The following is a 20,924-nucleotide window of genomic DNA, read 5'->3' as shown; positions in this document are numbered from 1 at the left end:
TGCCCGCGTGAACCTGACGCGGTCAAAAGTTTCATTTTCCGCGTTAACATGACACACTCAAAAAGGTAGCATCTGTTTCGAAGCTTTTTGAATTTCTCGATGGCTCGCGCCACGCATGACATGTTTCAGCTGACGCAGATTCGCTACTCGCCACCCGAAATGTGCGATTTCTTTATTCCAGGTACTGTGCAGTTCAGCGCGAATGATTTGACAGAATGGGCGCTCACGGCGTTGAGTACTTGCACAACGGAAGTTTCTGTGCTGGTGCCGCTGCAGCAACCCCCCCCCTGTCTCGTGGCGCACGTGCGCTCATATTGCAGAAGGGCGATTTATTGTAGCACTTATTATTACCAACATGCTTGTGTGAATTTTGTCCACGCGCGATTACCTTGTAAGCTTTAGACCTAAAAGTAATTTATGTCCAGTGTTCACAATCACGTGGAAGCACGAAACGCTTCTGGGGTTCTTTTCTCATCACCATCCCTACATATGTTCGATTTCGTGTTACCCGATCCATCTAAATCGGCTGCAGTTCACCTCCTGTACCTTTCGTCGTCCATTCTGTTCCCAGCATGTTCAGCCGCTGCCTTTGACTCGTCGCCGCGCTATACGGGGCTGCTGCTGTTTCGCCGAGAGCCCCATCTGTCGCGTTCTCGCATCGTCTGCTTTACTTTCGTCAGACTCATTAGCGCCCACCGAGTGACAACAGCAGCGCAGAGCCACCTCTAACGCATTGTCCAATCGCGCCATTGTTCTTGTGGTTTTCTTTTTCATTACCACCAAGTATCGACATCTCGGCGGCCGTAATGGCAACAAAGCATTAGAAGCGGATCTGCTTCCGCCGGGCTCATTTACTCCATATTCATCAAGATTCTCATCGTCGTTCATTGTCGCTGCGAAACCCGCGCTTTTTGTTTCGGCGTCTAAGTGCTCTGAGGGTCCCATTCTCTCGTCCTTACGAATATTGGCACTCGGTAAACTCAGCACAGCGATGGAATTGATAGAGCTAAGGGCCGCCAGTGCGCCGTTATTTTACTTTGTAACCCTCGTATGAGAAACCCAGTGTACGCGTGCATAACGCAGCGACGAAGCATTACGCCATATAAAAAAAAAACATTTCCGCGACATTCATGGTTTCTGCAAAGAAGCTTTTGCCACATTGTTACTGATTATGCGGCGAAGGGTGCACACAGGCACACATGCCCACGCGCATAGACGCCCACGCATACAAGCACACGAACTCACACACGCACTCATCTACGTACGCACGCGTGCATGCGAAATCTCGTAGGAATCGAAGTGTGGCGAGGCAGAAACATGCCTTTTCATACGCCCAGGCATTTACATAGCTGACAGTGGCCGTGATGTGTCACGTTTTCTATACCAACCTCTCAGATGCGTTTGTCATTGTTTTGTGATAAATACAGAAGGAACCATTTGGCGCATAGAGCTGTTTCGAAAAACTGCGCACTGTAATGAAGAAAAATTGATTAGCGAACATATCTTATCCAGAAACAACTGTTTGCAGTTTGCTTTTCACAGAAATACGGGCGGCGCAGCCGTACAAGGGTAAACTCAGAACTGCGCTTTGTATTTCCGTTTCGCCAGCATAAGTCGCATTTTACGCAGGGTCGTGTGTTGGCGCACCGCTTTCAAGTCTAAGCCTAATTCTTTTCATAAAAATGAGAGATAACTAGTGCAGGAGGCTTTTCTCAAGCATCAAACGCAAGAATGAGCCGCTGAAATATTTGTGCAAATAATGAATATCGAAGGAAACGTCTATAAAGTGCCACTCATATTTTAATGACATTGTGAAATGTCATGAGCAAGTTTTCTTTTGTCTGAATTTGCAACTTCTGCTTCTCTTGTGAAAAAGCCCTTTCTGCGAAAAAGAAATAAATTATGCACTGCGCCCTCCCATACAACAACGTCCTATGGGTGTCTGTGGAAAAAGCTGTGTCCGTCTATGGCCTTTTATGAACGTCTATAAGCACCCACAGAGGTGCTTATTGCCAGCTAATGAAATATCTATGTCACCAAAGCTATAGCTTTGGAACCATACAACTGCCTTAAGCTCTCTACAGAAAAATTTATCGCCCTCTATATACAGCTATAGACAGAAATAGGAAAGATTTATAGCTATTTGGGCCAAAATCCTATAGCAGGCCATAAGACATTTTTGTATGGGCTATGTCAGTGTCGGCGCTGCCAGAACGTGGCTACTTGAAAATTCAAACAGCGCTAGACAACACTCCTGTTGTCTAGCACTGTTTGATTTTCTTGCTACCATGGAACACCAACCCGCCAAATCTGCTAAAACAGCTGACAAAACAGCTTCGCACACCAAATGGAACGTCACGGATAAGAAAACTTTTGATGATCTGAGTGATATTCACGTTCAAAATAGAGCCCACGAGGGCATACAGGGCGACATGCTAAACATACGTAATAGGAATAACTCTAGTGACTTATCGAAGGGCTATATTTTTCTTTATAACTACATAAGGTAGATTCACTAGCTCTCTGTTGCCCTTCTGACTTCCCGCCTGATATTCCTTCTGATATTCCCGCCTTTACGCATGCATTCCAGAGTCAGTGAATTACACCAATAAACGTGCTAATCTGTTATTCATTGACATGATTTTTCAAGGATTGATGGGCCTTCAATTTCTGCCTTTCTTAATTGTCTCGTTTAACTGCTATCCTACAGATAACCTCCATATTACTCCATTTAAGTCTTTTCGCTGTGTAATCGATGCATGCATTGCCGCTGTTGCTGTAGCTACCTATTCAAACGCAAGGAAATAGCGATGCCTAGGTGATCTCAGCTCTCTCCCTCTTCGCTAAGTTTACCGACAGTTCGGGTCATTGCACGGAATTAAAGCTTTTAGTTAATAAAAAGCATCCTAATGAGTATCTTTTGTAGACATTTAAGAAAGTGACTGCGTATTATCCTTCTCCAAGCAGGATTTTATTCACAAATCTCCGCTCAGACGCAGCTGCAACAGGGCGTTTTAACAAGAAGCCAGGAATGCACCCCAAGGTCTTTCAATGAGAGCTTCTAGGGAGACAAACTGCTTCGGGCACCAGAATCTGACTTGGATCGCAGTACGGGAACCACCCACAGGGTTTCCGCTTCAAAGGAGAGTCCTCATGCGTTCTCGCGAATAGTGTCTCGAACGTGAGACTTTCATTTATCAGACCTTGGCGACGTCTTGCTCGCTCTTGAGGAGTATACGTTGCCTTTGGTCAGAGAGTGCGCACACGTCGCTTGTGGCACTATGCCGACCAAAGCGAACCCTGCGCTCGGCACGACGCTCTACTTGCGCATTGATTAATACTGCGAGATGCAACCCCGAACGCGATGCCCTTGCAGGAATATATTTTCTTACCGTCGTTTGGGGCAATAGAGAGGCATTGCTTATTACTTTCTTACCTTTCGGTTGACAATACTTCAATTATCAGTGCCGTAAAATTCAAACAACAGCCAAAGGGTGCCTTGTTATGGTTGATCTCGTTAAGGCGTTGCAGAACAGCGCAGCAATTTGTACGCGGTTGACTAGATTTACACGAAACATGCTGGGTTTTCTGGATGGAAGGCTACTGAATCTGATTTGATAGCAAGAACACATTTTTTTTTTTGCTTGAAGGTTCAGCTGACCCTTTCGATAGAAGAGGCGCCGATCTTTAGCAATGTGACGGCTGTGAGCGAGGCGATTTCTCTTGTTCTGTTTTCTCATCGATGCGTCGGTATTCATCAACCGTACTCTGATAGTATTTTTGTTTGTCGGTAACTTGTAGAAGGCACATCATTTTGCCACGTGCTCCAGAGATTTTATTTCGCTTGTAGTGATACTCGCTGCGCCTGTGCAGTTCAATAAGTGTCGCTTTTGTGGCTTCTATTTCCCGTAAAATGCGGCCCATATTTCTATGTAGTTGCCCGAGCCACTGATGAAACCTTCAGTAAGAGCAAGTAGGTGTCAGTACTGCCCTTGACACTGCACAATAACTTTGTGTGGTTTCGGGTGCCAGCTCTAATTATGTGAGAAAATTTCATGCTTTGCAAAAAAAATGTGCCGTGGTCTACAAGGACTTATGCACTTCCATTTTTGCCGACATTCACTGGAAGCGGATATCTGACACCTGGGTCTGCCTTTCAAGTCGTGCCTTTCAAGTCAATATAGGTAACCCTGAATGGTTAGCGTAAGTCGTAGAAGTTCAGCGAAAAGCTAACGCGTAGCGGCGGCGGCAACTGTTCATATTTAATTATGCTGAGGCTTACATGCTTTTAAGAGGTTCGGACTATAGAACTGTAGAATGTTTGGCTAGCTGGTGAGACATTATGAAAATAGTTTAGCGCGGACACACACACACAAGACGGACAGAGCAACGCACACCACAAACGCTATTACGTATCTACTAATGACTATATCGATAATGATTGAAATGACGCATGTGCGAATGATAACGAGTGTGCAGATTACCTATGTCCTAATGATATTACTCGTTTTAGTGCGATAGCACTACTAGACGCATTTTCATACTTCGGGCACACGTAGTACGTCCCTGAAGCCTGCTTTGAGGAACGCGGCCCACCTGCCCACCGGTTTGCGGGGCAACCTGTAGGTGTGTACACCTGGCAGGCCTTCACCAGGGTGAAATGTACACCTGGGTGAAGGCGTTCATGGTAAACGCCTTCAGGGTAAAGGCATTTAGGTCACAGGCCTTAGGGGTAAAGGCCTTTAGTCATACGCGTTTAGGGTAACAGTCTTATGGTAAAGGACTTCATGGTGAAGGCGTTCATGGTAAACGCTTTCAGGGTAAAGGCCTTTAGGTCACAGGCCTTAGTGGTAAAGGCCTTTACTTTAGGTCAGACGCGTTTAGGGTAACGGTCTTATAGTAATGGTCTTCATTATGAAGGCCTCCATGGTAATGCCTTCCGGGTAAAGGCGTTTAGGTAGAAAGCCTTTATCGTAAAGGCCTCTTGGTCAAATGTCTTAAGCACTTAAGGACCTTAAGTGTCCGCCGTAACTTGTGCTACTGCACGATATTCTGCACTTAGCCATGCTAAACCGTCCGCAATTTTTTTTGTTATCCCTTTTCATCCTACTTTTGCAACCCCTACACTGTGCTTTTCCGTGTCACGGGAGGAGACTGACCAGGAGATGCAAAACTTTCTGCGACAGTTCACTGGCAGATGCGGTCTTTGCAGGAGTGTGGTCGCAAGCCGTACTTCGGTGAAATGGCTCCTCTGTCAGTTCATTTGCACGAGCTCCTGAGCAATAGCCAAATTCCTCCACGACCTTTATAGGAAATCAAGGCAGTTTCTGGAAGCGGTCACAGTACAGATACATTTGCACTGTGGTTAGGCGGGCAATGCAAGTAAAGCATTCGCACTGCAAAATAACACTTCGTGCTCGCGTTTTATCCCACATGGCAGCGGCTGCTGGCGCGGTTCTCACAACAGGCACGCCTGTCTTACTGGCGAACCTTTTTGCAGTTTAGATTTAGAAGCACGCTTTCTTTTTAAAGTTATTTACCTTAATGAAGGTTTTCTATGGCGCCGCTAGAAGCTCTGGTTTACGCTGCGTGTCCTGCAAAGCTGATGACATTTTGGTAAATGTACCCAATATGTGTCACTGCCTGCGCCACTCATCAGCATCCAGAGCAGTCTTGATTTTTTCTGCTTTATTTGTCCGGTCGGTTTGTTTGTTTGAAAACCCTGAAGCGACCTGTGAAAGCGACTTAGGCTTTGAGGGATGCCGTAGTGAAGGTCTCCGGAAATTTAGACCCTCTGGGGTTCTTTAACATGCCCTGACATAACACAGTACGCGGGCCTCTAGAATTTCTCGTCCATCGGAATTCGACCGCCGTGGTCGTGATCGAAATCGATGCTTAAGGGTATAATAAAGAATGATGAATGATGTGTCCTCTTCCTCACACACACACATATATATATATATATATATATATATATACATATATATATATATATATATATATATATATATATATATATATATATATATATATATATATATATGGATATTGTTATGGCTAAAGTATGGCCATATGATATATATATATATATATATATATATATATATATATATATATATATATATATATATATATATATATGGATATTGTTATGGCTAAAGTATGGCCATATGATTTGCTGGGTTCGTTTGATTATTTCAAAATATTACAATTGAGCGCAGGTGGCAGTCGTTGTGAAGCCTCAAAAGAAGGGTTCGTAGGTTAATATATAGGTTTGACATTACACAGCGACTCAGGCTTTGAGGAACGCCGTAGTGAAGGGCTCCGGATAATTTCGACCACCTGGGGCTCTAACGTGCGCTGACACCGCACACTATACAGGCCTCTAGCGTTTCGCCTCTATCGAAATGCAACCGCCGCGGTCGGGATTGAACCCGCGTCTATCGGGTCAGTAGCCGAGCACGAACACCGCAGAGCCACCGTGGTGGCGTCAAAAGAAGGAGATAGTGATACGATTACTGGACAGTCAATCGTGCTCTAATAAGCCGCACAAGATTTTGGCAGAAAGAAACGCAAATTGCGGTATCTCGTGCCTGCTGAGAGCGGAAGCTGCTACATGCCGGATGGCAAAGTCCAGAAGCAGCCGCCCTCAGACGCAGTGAGTCCAAACACACTGTTACCGTCTTAAGTTTCCTTTCAATGTGACTGCAATTTATCAGAACGCAGCGGTATTATGCAGAGCTGTAATTAATCGGTTTTGAAGAGCTGCAGGCCAATCTAGTTGACGCTTTCCGTCTCTTTCCGGCCGAAAAAAAATTGGCGGTGGTCTGGTTAAACCTGAAATGACGCGATAGCTCAGCTGGCTGAGTGGAACTTGGTCACGTGACCAACCACGTGACGACCAATCACGTGATCAGCCACGGCGGGGCGCCGCCGGAAGCTGCTCTACGCCACGTGACCAACCACGTGTCAGCGTGGTGGCGCAGCCACGCTGAAGGCTCGAAATGCTACCGTAATGTAGCTATCGCTACAAAACAGGTTTCCGAGTTAAACTTCACGGAACAATAGATTGCACACGCCCTGGTTCGCCTGCTGAGTCTCTATTACGGCGTCCCCCACAGTCCACTTGCAGCCATCGCGCTATTAAGCCCCGTGCACCATACCATTCAAGGTTAAGTTATTGGGAGTTAACGTCCCAAAGCGACTGCGGCTATGAGGGACGTCGTAGTGCAAGGTTCCGTATAATATCGACTAAGTGGGGTTCTTTAACGTGCACTGACATCGCACAGTACACGGGCCTCTAGCATTTCGCCCCCGTCGAAATGCGACTGCAGTGGCCGGGATCGAACCCACGTCTTATTGGTCAGTAGCCGAGTGCCATAACCACTGGGCCACCGCGCCGGCCATATCGTTAAAACAATGGATTGATTACCAAATACTCGGCGTTTTCCCTTGCGCAAGAAGGCTGCCGACAGCACCTAGTTCATTTTATAAAAGCCGAGTTCTGTTTGCGTCGAACATTTTGGTCACTGAGCTTTTAGTATTTGCCTGGCCCAGCAAACTGCAGCAAAGCCGTCTCGTCGCTTTTTGTCCTTCCTAGCCACGGCAACCAATGCGTTCCAGTGCGCACCCCGCTCGTGCGATTCTGATCGCACGGGAATAATCGTGCCAGCGGCTTAAAGGGTCCCGGTGGAATTGTCTATAGCGCGCGTACAAACGCACACAAGCCGACGCGAAGGATCGCCCGGCTGTCCACATCCAGTGGCTGCGCGTTCCTGCTTGTTGACCCAAAAGCGCCTGCGACGCCTCCAGTCGCGGCGGCGCCCGGCGGGGTGCCCCACGTCGGCGCCGGTCACGCGCCGCGTCAGCCCTCCCGCCGGTCGCTGTCGTCGTCGCTGCGTGTGCTGGTGTCTCGGGATGGCAGGGCGTCAGCGCTTTTTCCTCCTGAGGCGGGCGGTGGTGCTTCGTGTGTGTGTGTGTGTGCGCGTGTGTGACCGAGCGCGCAGCTCAGCGACGCTGACAGGGCCTACACCGCCCTGCTGCTGACAAAAGGAGATCCCGCACGGTCCGGACGAATCTGGCGATGCATGCGGACCAAGTGCGTAGCGAGCGCCTTTTGCCACGATACAAATTCTGAGCATGGTTAGGCTTAACTTTTCAGGACTAGTACTGCATACATGCTCGGCTTGAGACTCTATAGACGCGTGTTTGCTCGGGGTGTGGCAGACATATTTAAAGCGCTGGCAAAATGGAACTCCCAGCCGCTTAGCTGTGTTTACTGAACAGCGTGTTAACAGAGCACGCTTATGTTATTGCATTAGATCCGCGATGTCGCAGTGCGGAGCACCGTAACCTAGCCGTGCTTTGCTGATCACACGTTGACCGGAGTACCACCTTTAGCAGGCTGCGAGGTCGTTCGAAACTGGGGCTTAGCCCGCGAGGGGCGCAGCGGGGTTTACGGAGCTTCTCCCAAGCGAACACCCCTAAAGAGAGCCGGGCACCAGGCTGGGGGCCGCTTGTACCCATTTTTACCGGTGGGTGTTCGGCGGTGGGTTTCGAACCGACCACCTCCCGCAGCCGAGACGGGCGCCCAAGCCACTAAACCACGGCTGCGGTGCCTGACCGCCACCGTTCCAGGACTTACCTTGGAGGTGCAACGAATGGAGAAAAGCGCGGTGATACAATGTTCATTATTATTTTGCTTCACATGTGGATGTTGCCCAAAGTTCAACAGTGCTGTCTACCTTACCGGGCAGCGATGAGTGTTCTCTTACGGAAGGTTGCCTTTATTTTTCAATCATTGCCACGTTCACGACCGGCACCCTTCACTCTTCTCCTCAGTACGTGGCTTGCTTCCATTTCGTCCTGCCCTCCCATCCGGTACAAAATGGACAGGCGATGCTTCATTCCGCTGAGCTCCGTCGACCGCGCGGCGGACGGCTCGATGTGTTGGCCTTAGACGGTTGCCGCTTCTTCCGCGACAGGAGTGCACTCGGGACCCGTGGCGGCCGGCGTGGTGGGACTCAAGACACTGCGCTACTGCCTGTTCGGGGACACCGTCAACACGGCGGCGCGCATGCAGACACACGGAGAGGTGAGGCCGCACCACGCTTCGAAGGCCAGACCGCCCCAGGCCATTGACGTTCGTTGCTTGTGGCAGTAGCTCATAAAAAAAAAGAATGTGATTACACCATTCACTCTCGCAAGCAGCCCGAAAATCAATGCAATTCGCTCGTTCTCTTCACTTTGAAATACACAGCTAGCAAGAGAGAGAAGCGTAAAAAAAAATTAACCTTATACTTCCGAGTATGCACGAGCTCAATGGCTAGCAAGACGCTGGGACTAGCGTAGAGGATGGTTTCGCCGTGCAGAAAGACCGTTGTTGTACCAGCGAGACAAGAGACTTATGATAACAGCAGTTGCTTGTATTCGCGCTGTTGACGTTGGCCTGGGGCCATACAGTCGCTCCGTGCTTGTTCGGTAGCAAATATACCATTTCCTTCCGCGTCGGCATCGTCTGCACTATGAGAACTAAAGTTGTGTGCGGGCTCGCTTCTCGCGAAGCGGATAAATTGACTTCGTTTCATGCGGCATGAACATGCAAATAAAAGACGCAATTATAGGCTTGAAAGAAAAAATGCTGCACGCTCTGACCGCAGCCATGAAAAAAAAAACGTTATTGGGTGGAAAGAGCATGAAATATAACATAAAACATATATGACGTTTCTCAAATGGCAAAATCTCGTTATGCGCGAAACCCTGTCCAATGACTGAGTCACCAAAAACGAAAAGACATTCTCCTTTAGCCGCCTAGAGATATTGCTCTCATAGGTCGCGCACGTATGTAATTACGTGGCGTATTTAGTCTCTCATGACGTTCCACGGCACAAACAGTCAAAGCCTCTGAATGGATTTTGTCTTTTAAGCTATACAAACCGAAAGACAATGCCGATGACTTCGACGCCGCGTCGCGAAGTCGTTCCTCTGCGCTACAGCTGCCTTGACATGGATGGCAGTATCGGATAGTCATGCTCCTGTGAACCAGAGTGCACCGTAAATTGAGCGAATAAATGTTACTCACCGTCCCGTGTTTAGTTCGTGAAACACACTCTTGGCGTTTATCAGCCAGCATTGCTGCAAGAGCCACTGTTCAGGCAATGCTGAAACCATTGCCATCTGCGCAAACGGGCTGGTCATATCACACTGTCTCCTTGATTCGCGTCCTCTCGCGCATTTTTTTAGTCTGCATTTCTTTTTTTTGCAATTCGTGCGGTTTCTCACGTCCTTTTTTAGTGCTTAGCCATCGCACTTACTGTAGGAAAAGTTTGCGCATGTGCAGATCATTCAGACAACTTGCTTTGGGGCTAGTTGGTTCATGATCGAAGTTCTGAAAGGCGCAAAAGACACACACACAGGAAAAAAGGCGGATGACACAAAGCGCCTCATTCAGCCCACTTTTTTGTCACAGGCCTCTGCGCAGGCGGTCTTATCGTGTCTGCTTGTCTCCTTGATTCATGTCTTGTCGCGCTTTCTTTATGCAGTGTATTTTTTTCTGCTATTATGTATGTCTTACTTCTGCCTAAGGCCTTCTTTATGGCTAACAGTAATTCTGAAATAAATAAAGAATAACACGAACGCAAAAAAGTAAAGCCCAAGCTTGTTGCAATGCAAAATTGTTTTTCTTGGTCATTGAGTTCAAAACCACTATTGTCGAACAATAGCTGACGTATTCTTGCTAATGTGCGGTGCGCAAGCTCTCTGCTTCATGAGGGACGTGGTTGCACAGCCGGCATGTTCTCGGCAAGATATTAATGCATGTAGCTCAAGTCTTCAGATAAAGTGGAGGACAGAGGGCATTTATATTGAGACTGTAATGTCTATTTACAATATTGCTCTACAATGTCATCTATACCAATAGTATTGTTAGAAATAATATTGGTCACGAGGAGCTCCTAGAATTCACAGTTCAAAGCATACAAGAAGCTACAAAGACGGCGACACGCGCCTCCTGTATGCACTGCACAATGCGAAAGTTACGAGCTGGCATGTGTAGGCTTACATATTTAAGAACTGCGTGACTAATATTGCCTGCTCTGCGTCACGACGTTCAGCACTAAGATAGTATAGTCTCGAAGCGCGCGCTAACGACGATGCCAGCTTAGTGCACAATGACTGCAAATCGCTGCTTCGCCGAAAGTAAGAATATAGATATACTAAACCATTGCTATCGGCTAATCAATCAGTGACGATTCCCTCCCTATACGCAAACAATTCTCCAGACAAGGATTGCAAGCCGCGAATGCCGCGAATGCCGCATAAAATCACCACTGAGACCCACGGCGATTCGGTCCCATCTCTGTGGGCAAACTTTGCGTCGAGAAAGGCGTCTCGCGACGACTCGATGCTCTGTCGTCGGCGCGTCACGCTCATTGCAAGTCTCTATTCGCGGCCGCAAACTTGAGGACCGAATGTCAGGGGCATCTGTGGGCGCGCGCGCGCACCGCTCAGAGTAAACTTGGCCTTCAGCCGCCTTTTCTCTGGATGACCTCATTTCGGGCGTGATGCCCCACTTCGGCTCGCCGCTCCGAGAAACCCGATTGAATGACCATTAGTTTGTCGTGGCAAACAGTCCGGTAGACTCGTTGAATGTAGTAGGCCTTTGTCGAGAGCCGAGTGGTACTCAGAAATTACGCGCTTTCCGGGAGACCTTCAGTTCAGATGATAAGTGACGTTTGGTCCTCGGGTGCGCAAGATCGGGCTCCTTTAGGCCGCGAACTGCCCACGGGGCCAAGCTGCCCTAATTGAGTTTGCTAAGAGCCAACATCACCAAAGGCGTCGAAGAGTGACGCGATTCGGCCGTGCTCCTTCGTAGTCGTTGCCTGCGTATCGTCACGAATCGATACCACACGACGGTACCCCGACAACAAGCGGCATGGCGCTGACTGTTCTTTTCACGGCGCGCGTAGAGGCCCGAGCGTATGCGACGAAGCCAATTGATGGGACAGAGGAGGCCTTTGCCGTCCCATATACGACCACGTGCTACACTTAACGAGTTGTTCCGCTCGCGCTCAGTCACGCTTCTTTTGCTGTCCTATTCGAGGCAGACCGCGACCAGCATCCGAAGTGTACTGCGTAGTTGCTTTTTTTTGTTGCTTCATATGGACGGTCCCCGCTCCTGCTGTCATGCGACGCATCTAGGCCGTAACTACACAACCTCTTCTGCTCGATGCGCGCTTACTGCTCGGCTAAATATAGCCAGAACTTGCGTCTGAATCTGGCTACCAAAGAGCGATGCAGTTTCCGTGAAGCGTTACTTCCGCCATGCTTTCTTTTCTCATTTACTTGCTTTTCAAGAAGGTGGCTATCGGAGTATCGTAGTGAATGTTCGAGCAAAAGTCTCTGTGAAGTAATGATCATCGGTAGGGTAGTATGGTGTAATGTAGATGATTTGAAGTAGAAACGAAGGCGCGCTTTGAAGTTGAGGTTGTCAGCGTCAGCACCAAAGACAAGGGCAGGAAACGTACACTCAACGAGCGCTCGTTGTGTGTACTTCTCTTTTCTTTGTATTTGGTTCCAGCGCTGTTAACCTCAAGATACAAAACCATCAAGCCTAACCTGCGCTTCTGGTACCCTTTAAAACTACCGTAGTTAAAAATTACAGTTGGCCACGCAGAACAATTCTTGATAGCGATCGTTACGAGTGGCCGATCTCAAATGTAATGTTTTCTGCCTCTTGTTCTTTAGCATATGGAGACAGACGTGACAATAAAAATTACAGACGAGTGAAGGCAAATCCGCTTGCCTCGTATTAGTTTTTTTTTTTTGTAGTGCACATTACTGTTCTGTTTGTTGCCTTACTCCCTGTTTTGAATCACTGAATGCGTTAGTAATTTTGCGCAGTGCGCTTATAAGGAATACATTGAATATGTGATAGCAAACGTGGGACCCATTCCGCTTACAGTGTTTGCGTTGTTTTCTTCTGCATGTTCTTGACTCTATTTCAACGGCATCGATTTACACGAAGAACGGAAGAATCCACATCAGTGACAGTTGCCAGAGACTTATCCGAAAGAAGGGCTTTGTCACCGAGCCACGAGGAAAGATTGAGGTCAAGGTACGTGGGTTGTGAAGTACTTTTACAGCGGCACATGACGGTTTTTGTTTTTTCGGTACGCGTGCTCAATTTAGGTTTCTCGTGTAGCTGTGAGCCCCAGTGAAGAGTGTTTTGTGTGCATTTCTTGATTTCAAGAGAAGCCCTGGGTTCCGCCGAAAAAAAAAACAACGCTACCAAGGCCGCATATTTTGTTTAAATGAGTGAAAATGAAAACAGTTGCTTTGGCTCTGCATGGAACCTTATAGCTTCATGATTAGTTGTCCTATAGTTAGATGATTATTATCAGTTTCTAGATGTTGCGTTGTGCTGGCACTTGCAGTTGGCCTCCCTCTCTGTATGGCTGCGTTGAAGTTTCTTGCCCTTGCTCTGCTGCACCGCACTTTCAAGCCCATGCTACTGGAAGAACGGTGCAACGATAGACTCATGGTTCATGTGCACGTTTAAAGTTCCACGCAGTCCCAAGTTTCTTGTTCTTAGCCGAAGTGTATGTGATGCGTCATGCTCTTCTATCAAGGTTACACATTGACGGAGGAGCACAGTGGCACTGATAAAACTTGCAAGACCTGAGACTTGACAGCCCATATTGTGCAGTCGCGCATATCTATTACGTCTTGGTTTCTGCCGCCGGCTATATAAGCCCCTGTTGATGCTGGTACAGCTAGAAGTAATCAACTCAATCGCAATCGACTTTCCGAAGCGGAGCGAAATCTGTCGCTTAACAGGAGTGTTCGCTACGAAGCATGATGTCATCGTGGATTAGAGGCCGTATTCTATAAGCTGTTCATTTTAAAATGACCATGTCGCGTCCTCTGGTCCTCTGTCATTGGTCGCTCATATATACCCGCGGCTTTCAAACGTCGTCTGGGGAATGCGACCCATTCATTGGGTAGAAGGCGACCGGACGTGGCCGTTGGCTGCATATCGAAGACAATGGCAGCCAGTGCTGGCAGGTCCGGTCGCCTGCTATTAACAGAGCGCTGCGATGCACCTCACCATGTGGCTGCATAACGCTGTCACTGCCTGCCAATGGCGAGGTCCGGTCGCCTTCACCCGATGGCCGGGTCTCTTTCCACAGACCCCTGAAAGCCGCGGGTATATCTGAGCGACCAATGACAGAGGATCAGAGGACGCGAAACGTCCATTTTAAAATGGAGAGCTTATAGGATACGGCCTCAGATGTGTGTTTGGCGCTTGTGACCGAGTGGTATGGTAATGAACGGCTCGCATGTTATAGGGCACAGTTATCATGGATACGAGCTGTTGCGCTTTATTCGCGTTGTCCCACCGTTCATGTTCGAGCCACAGCGTTGCTCGTGGCACGTACGCAGGGCAAAGGGAAGATGCGCACTCACTGGCTCCTGGAAGGCGACGTGCTGTCCACTGCTGCTAGTGGAGGCCACCGGAGGATCTCGCTGGGTGAAGTAGGGCCTCTCACGCGAGCCAGGACCAAGCGGGCCTCCAAGTGACCACCCATCCTTTCCCGAACGTGTACTGGCCAGTGATGATCGCCCTTCTACTCACCTTCAACAAGGACACTTCCTGTTCGGTGGTGCAGCAGTGCCATATATTACAGGCGTGACTTCCTGTGCCTGCTCGCATCGATGCTTTGGAAGCCTTTGTGAAGGTCCATCTTGGAATTGGCACAGAGATGACAGCTTCAGCGAATTCTACACAGGTGATGCATTAGTGCCGTGGAAAACCACTCGCCATGCAAATCATATTTAGGCTGCCATAGCTCGGCACAGGCGCAGGAAACTGAGAAGACTAGGCTCGAAACTCAGAGTGCTAGCCACCGCGCGACTATTTTGAGTTTTTGAACGAGCCAACAACATAGCAGTACACAGTCAGGTGCGTTATCCGTCATTTGGTTGTGCTTTCTCTGTATTGTCAATCACTGAAATAAATAAAGGTGAACATCAAACTTCAATGCCAGGACCCATGACATCACCAGTCATCCTCACGACGCCTTGGAGTTATTTCTGTTTTCACATAGTTAAATCATTGCAAGTGGAAGGCGATCATTTGGCCCAACAGTGAAAATCTGAGAAGCCGGTGATTCTGCCTTATTTGATCTTCCAGTTTGCAGTAATGGTCGTGTCTCAATCACTAAAATGAATTTCTTGTTCAAGTAAGAGGACGCGCCACTGTGCCAACATGTGCTCATACAGAAAGAGAGAAGAAGAAAGCGGAACTGAAACCTCACTGTTTCTAAGAACTTCCGGGCGCAGAGGCCTGCGATGCTTTTACCGCGCTTCCATCTACAAATTTGTTGCGGGTGGGACAGATGCAACGGTAATTTTTGACATCTGGTTACTCTGAGCATGTTAGATTTGAACGGCTTGCTAACGCAAGCTCTCGAATGAGATTGTTCTATTTGAGAGCTCGTATGACATTTAATGCTGGTAATGTCTGTACGATACCTTTAAGTGTCCAACTTAAATTACAGTACTGTAAGGCTCACGGTAACGTTGTTTTCCGTGCGGTCTGGTTGGTTAATACTTGCGTTGCCTTTTTATTGCCGAGTACAGATAATATGAGTTTGTTCGAACTTGCTGATGGAAAGAATTTTGTCCATTACAGAGTTAATCAGGGCACCCGTCTATAGGATGCATCTTGATTATTCCTAAACTTCAGTGCGAGAGTCTGCGGGCGAACTTTAGAGGTTGCTCCATCTGTGGGACGAAAATAGAGTTGAACGCGAAAGTGCAGTTCTCTTAAGCTCGTGACCAATGCGGCAAACTAAAATCCAAAGAGTCAGAAGAAAATGCGAGGAAATTTAATAAACGAGTTCGTTTAAAGACCATTGAGATACTTAAATGGCTTCCTAGAAACGAGTTCGAGATTTGCGGGCTTTATATGAAGCCTGACAAGTGAAGGCCATCTAGGCAGCATATATTCGTGATCGCAACGATTAATGTCTGGCCTGCGGGGTTGGGGAATAAAAGAGGGTGGGTTAGTGGAATTTTAACTAGGCATGTCAAGGCACCGTTTTTTTTTTGCTCTTCGTATTCCAGAAGCCCCAACTATACGTAACTCTTGCGGTGCAAACGTCGTGATGCACTACAACGCAACACGGCAGGGGTACACGTTTGGGTAGATGAATGCTTGCTTTCTGATGACGTCTTGACATATACAATGCGGTCATTTGGATATTCTTTCTTAGAAAATACTCAGAAACAGCAGTTAAAGAGGGATGATTCACGACGACATCGCTACTTTAACACAGGCGGCTGTAGTGCGAATAATAACTATACCGGGACAGATAAAGGCACCTGCTGCTAGAGCTCAAAGTTCCTGTTTATATGGTATGGTTTTATGGCGTTTAACTCTCCAGAGTGACTCAGGCTATGAGAGATGCTGTAGTAGACGGCTCCGGTAATTTCGACTGCCTGGAATTTTATAACGGGCACTGACATCACGCAGTGCACGGGCCTCTAGCATTTCGCCTCCATCGAAATGAGACTACCGCGGCTGGGATCTAACCCGCGTCTTTCGGGTCAGCAGCCGAGCACCATAACCATTGAGCCACCGCGGCGGCGTGCCTGTGATATGCTTTAGAAGGGCGGTAGTCTGCGGATGCAAAGACGCAGCAGGCCAGTGCATAAATTTATTCACACAGACGCTTTGCATTAACAGTTGACAGCCCAGGGCTGCGACAGTTAACCATATCGCACATCCATGTTATGAATGGAGTGTACTGGTTTACACAGAGAAGGTACACAGGGAGTACACTTACTAAAAGGAAGGAACCGTTTCAAGCCGCCAAGGATAATTATTGGGAAAACCAGCGTTAGACTGAAGGAATAGTGCCGGGTGACTGCAGTTCTCTTCCTTCTCTTCATCAACTATTATCAATCTAGTTGGCTGAGCCGAAGATAGCCAGCAACAATAGTGCAGAGTTTGATTTCATCTCGTAGTCAAACCGACACGGCAAACAGAGACAAGGCCAGACGTAATCTACACTGAGGAGGAGAACTTTATGAGCGATATATGTGGTGAACGGCGTTGGCGGCGGGCCGTCACTGCCAGTACTGTTCGGCTTTGGCGTCTGCGCTGCGCGACGGCTGAGTCTGCACGAGGAGCGGCGTGCGCCCGATGTACTCGACGCCGACGATGTAGGCGCCGAGCCCGCTGCGATTGTTGCCGTGGTGTTTGTGCGTTTTCTTCCCCGACGGGAACTTCGCTCCGTATCTCTGACTGGGCCCGGCGTACGCTCCGTCGAGGCCACTGTCGCTGAGATTGTTGCTGTAATCTTCGTAGGGCTTGGGCTGGGCTTCGCGCACAGTGGAACCGTAGTTCTGGAGACCGTAGGCTGCGCTGTCATGGCGGCTGTAGTATCCGTCAGAGCCGTAGTATGGGACGAAGTCTCGGTACCGCAAGTTGCCGTTTCCTTGACCGTACCCTCCAAAAATGCTGAGGCTGCCCTGAATCGAAGATCCCGGCTGCAAGAGCGGCTTTTGGGTTCCGAAGTCGTAATCGCCTCCCACAGGCGGGTACCGATCGGCATCGGGATAGTTGTAGCTGCCCCCGTCGAACACTGAAGTGCTGCCGCTGATCTTATTGCCGTGGGGCCGTGAAGAATAGCTGACCTGGCCTCCAGTTTGCTGGTCGCCCTGCTCGTAAGGGTACACCTCACGGCCGTAGTCGACTGGAGTGTAGGACATGCCACGCGGGCGGCTCTTGTGGCGATAGGATCCTCTGTGGCGGCTCGCCCGGACGTAGTCTCCGTGATTGTAGATGGGTGTCAGGTAGCCGTCGTTGCTGTACGCATTGCTATCGTAGACTGCGGCTCCAGCACGCGAGTCGTCACTGTCTCTGTACCCTGCAGCGTCGTCGCCCCCGTGGCTGTACTTCACTTTGCCATAGTTGACTCTCTCGGGGCTATCGTAGCCCCGTTCCGGTCGTAAGGAATCATCGCGGCTGTAGCTTATTTTGCCGTACGTGGCACCACGGAGTTTTGCGTAGCCCTTGACATACCCTGGACGTTCGTAGGCTCCCTGGTGCTGAAAGCCTTCAGTGTCCAATGGGGTGTCCACCTCGACCGACGATGCCTTGTTGATACGCCTGTGCTTGAAGCCCGATCCTGCACCGATCAAGTCGCCCCCGGCTGGTTCTTTGGCCTCCGCTTTGTCCGTGTTGGCCTTCACCTCGGCACCGTCGGCGACCGCTCGGCTCGCCAGCAACAGTGCCACAACTGCAATGGCCACCAGCTCGCACCTCACCTGCGACAATAACGACGTTCAGTAGCATTTCAGAAAGTGAAGACCAGCTGCTAAAGCGGCGCGCCTGTTCCACTACGCACTAGTAAAGTGCGCACTGCCTCAGCTGAGAAGTGAGATGCTTGGCAGTCGTTGAGTGGCACAGTGATCAGGCGTTCGGACAGGAACTTGGCTCTGAAGAGACTTCAAATTTAGCGTGCTGAAGAAAATGTGCAAGAGAATATACAGGGCGTTTCACATAACTTGAACCAAGGATTAAAACAAAAACGGCGCAGCTCAGCTGGGTGAAACCAGTGACATATTATTTCCGATAATGTGGTGCTCCCCAGAATACTTTCAAAATTCCGCTCAATAGGTAGTTAGCTCAGATTAATTATGCAAAACACTACATATTTATTTCGGGGTCACGCGTTTCGTTAAGCTGTGGAAGCGGTTAAGAAACAACCGATCCAGTTTTTTGTGGCAACGAATATCCTACGTGGTCCTTTTTGTTCTGGCTTTGAAAGAAAGCCCGTGAAATGTTAGGTGACTGCGCTCATGCGCTACCGTATCCCAGCGCTTCCAACCGTGTTTTGAACAACCGAAACGTGTGCGCTGATCGCGCCCTAGTGAGCGGCCACCGCTCAGTTCGGCGGGGCGCACAGTGATACAAATAAAGAAAACTGAGGCTACCTTGCAATACGCGATTTGACTGCTTTCCCTTCTATTTTTGTTTCTTCTGTGTGATGGCTAAGTAAAAGCTCCGCCTGTGCGGTGTCCTGCCGATCACTTCTCGCAGATCACGGCGCGTGCTTTCCATGTTCGCGAAGAATGTGCACACATACTTTCAAGACTATGCTGAGAGCGGCATCGGCCGCTCACTTCGAGACGGTGAGCGCGCACGCTTTGTTCATTCGGGAAGCGTTTGGCAGCGCTACGGTGCGGTAGCGATTCTGCTAAAAATTGAATCGGTTATTTCTTACCCTCATCTACAAGGGAAAGAAATGCACGTGACCCGAAAGTAAATATAAAAGTTCCATAATTAATCCTAGCTAAGTAACTAATTAAGCGGAATTAAAAAAAAATACCCTGAGGAACGCCACACGACGGGAAACAATATGTCGTTGGTATCACTCAGCTTCTGTGCGCGGCTTTTTTTTTTAAATCCTTGATTCAGGTTACGGACACAGCCTGTATACATGGTGTTCTTTTATATGCACTGCTCTTGTCTAAAAAAAAGATCTAAATTGGCACTGATTTTACCGTTCAAGATCTTGCACGCTTGTCACTGGGCAAGACAGGCGCTGACGACGCAAGGGTGGCTTTGAAAATGGAATTAACTCGCCCGAAACCTGGCTAACAAAAAGAAACCCACACTCAGCAACTATAGTGCGCATCTCGGTGTGTTTCTAGATGCGGTACTATTTGCATCTGATCCACTTAACCGAGCAGTCAGACTAAGTCTTGCCGTTACCCTCATTTAACAGAAGAGCATACATCACCGCTTATTTTTTGCACTTTTTTTCCGGCGTCTAGTTCTTGCGTGTGATGAAAGGACGTTATAAGACGAACATCTGCGTGCTACAGGGTGGCATCGTGTTGATGCTTGTGCATGCGGTACGCCTTGCTGCGTTATTAATTTGAACTTTGACAGTGGATAGGGTAAAACGCAGTCGTGGCGTAGAATTAAAAAGAAATTTTGACATTATGCGATAAGACTTCATATTAAAAACTACGTAATTTCACTTGAGAACTCAGATTTAAAAAAAAAAGTTGGGGATCTGATTGACGTTGACCTGAACACCACGGCAGGCGTCGAAACAACTCGTCCGGCACGTCAAAACCGTCTTCATGCACACTCCTACGCCATTGCTCGTGGGGCAACCCGCATATGGCGAAGTAAAAAGCCGCAATTTTAGCTGCCAAGAGGGTTGAGACGGGTCTTTTCGCTCGCAAAAAAAATTATCTCAATCAGCCGGCATAATTAGTTGCGCAACATCGTCACTTCTGCCACGTTCACTACGTCAGCAGGTGCCGCAAAAAGTCAATACGTCTGCCGGTCATGGTCGACCAATATGAGTGGGGCAATGAGAGCGCTTTTGAGACATTTGGGTTGAGAGCGACCCGTAATTCTGCCCCAGGCCCCAATGCCCCGTCTCAAATTACCATTTGCTTAGCTACGAAGAGGGAATTCGTGTGAACAGTGGTCCCATTCTTTTCTTGTATGCTTTAGTAAACTGAATTCCTTGCTGCTTTAATAACCCTTTTCTTTTGGGCATGAAGATTTTGCTCACTATGCGCCAAGATGGGCTGGGTTGGTCAAAGGTTTTCAGCCCGCAGGGTCTGTTTTCCATTGGCATATCCTGGCGCTTGGAATAACGATAAAGCTATAATGGTTCTCAGATGTTATAACGATACTTCTACCCTCTACAGATATTTTGATCTTCGAGAATGCCGTAGCTGCCCGACTATAGTATAGTAATCAAAAGTAGACCGTATGGCCTGGGAACTTTTGACCGACCGTGTACGCCGTCACGTAACAGAGTACGCCGTTCATAAAATTATTTAAGAGACACTGAGAACAACTTCATGCTCTTGGTACAACTTCACTC

The 20,924-nt window shown here is 48.4% G+C and overlaps 2 protein-coding genes across 2 annotated transcripts in view; one reads left to right on the top strand and one right to left on the bottom strand.

The window, feature by feature from the left end:
* LOC144114546 (soluble guanylate cyclase 88E-like) overlaps positions 1-15,041 on the top strand; it is a 139,797-nt gene extending 124,756 nt beyond the window's left edge. Inside the window, exons 9-11 of the mRNA XM_077648350.1 lie at positions 8,985-9,094; positions 13,025-13,114; positions 14,443-15,041. Coding sequence (XP_077504476.1) covers positions 8,985-9,094; positions 13,025-13,114; positions 14,443-14,580 — 338 coding nt within the window. The 3' untranslated portion in view covers positions 14,581-15,041. The remainder of the gene's footprint in view (positions 1-8,984; positions 9,095-13,024; positions 13,115-14,442) is intronic.
* A 1,943-nt stretch (positions 15,042-16,984) lies between these two features.
* LOC144094916 (uncharacterized) overlaps positions 16,985-20,924 on the bottom strand; it is a 37,718-nt gene continuing 33,778 nt past the window's right edge. The window contains exon 2 of the mRNA XM_077628782.1: positions 16,985-18,336. Coding sequence (XP_077484908.1) covers positions 17,134-18,336 — 1,203 coding nt within the window. The 3' untranslated portion in view covers positions 16,985-17,133. The remainder of the gene's footprint in view (positions 18,337-20,924) is intronic.

This window comes from Amblyomma americanum, chromosome 1 (genome assembly GCF_052857255.1).
Source record: "Amblyomma americanum isolate KBUSLIRL-KWMA chromosome 1, ASM5285725v1, whole genome shotgun sequence".
Lineage (NCBI taxonomy): Eukaryota > Metazoa > Arthropoda > Arachnida > Ixodida > Ixodidae > Amblyomma > Amblyomma americanum.
This window is presented reverse-complemented; position numbering and strand designations above follow the sequence as displayed.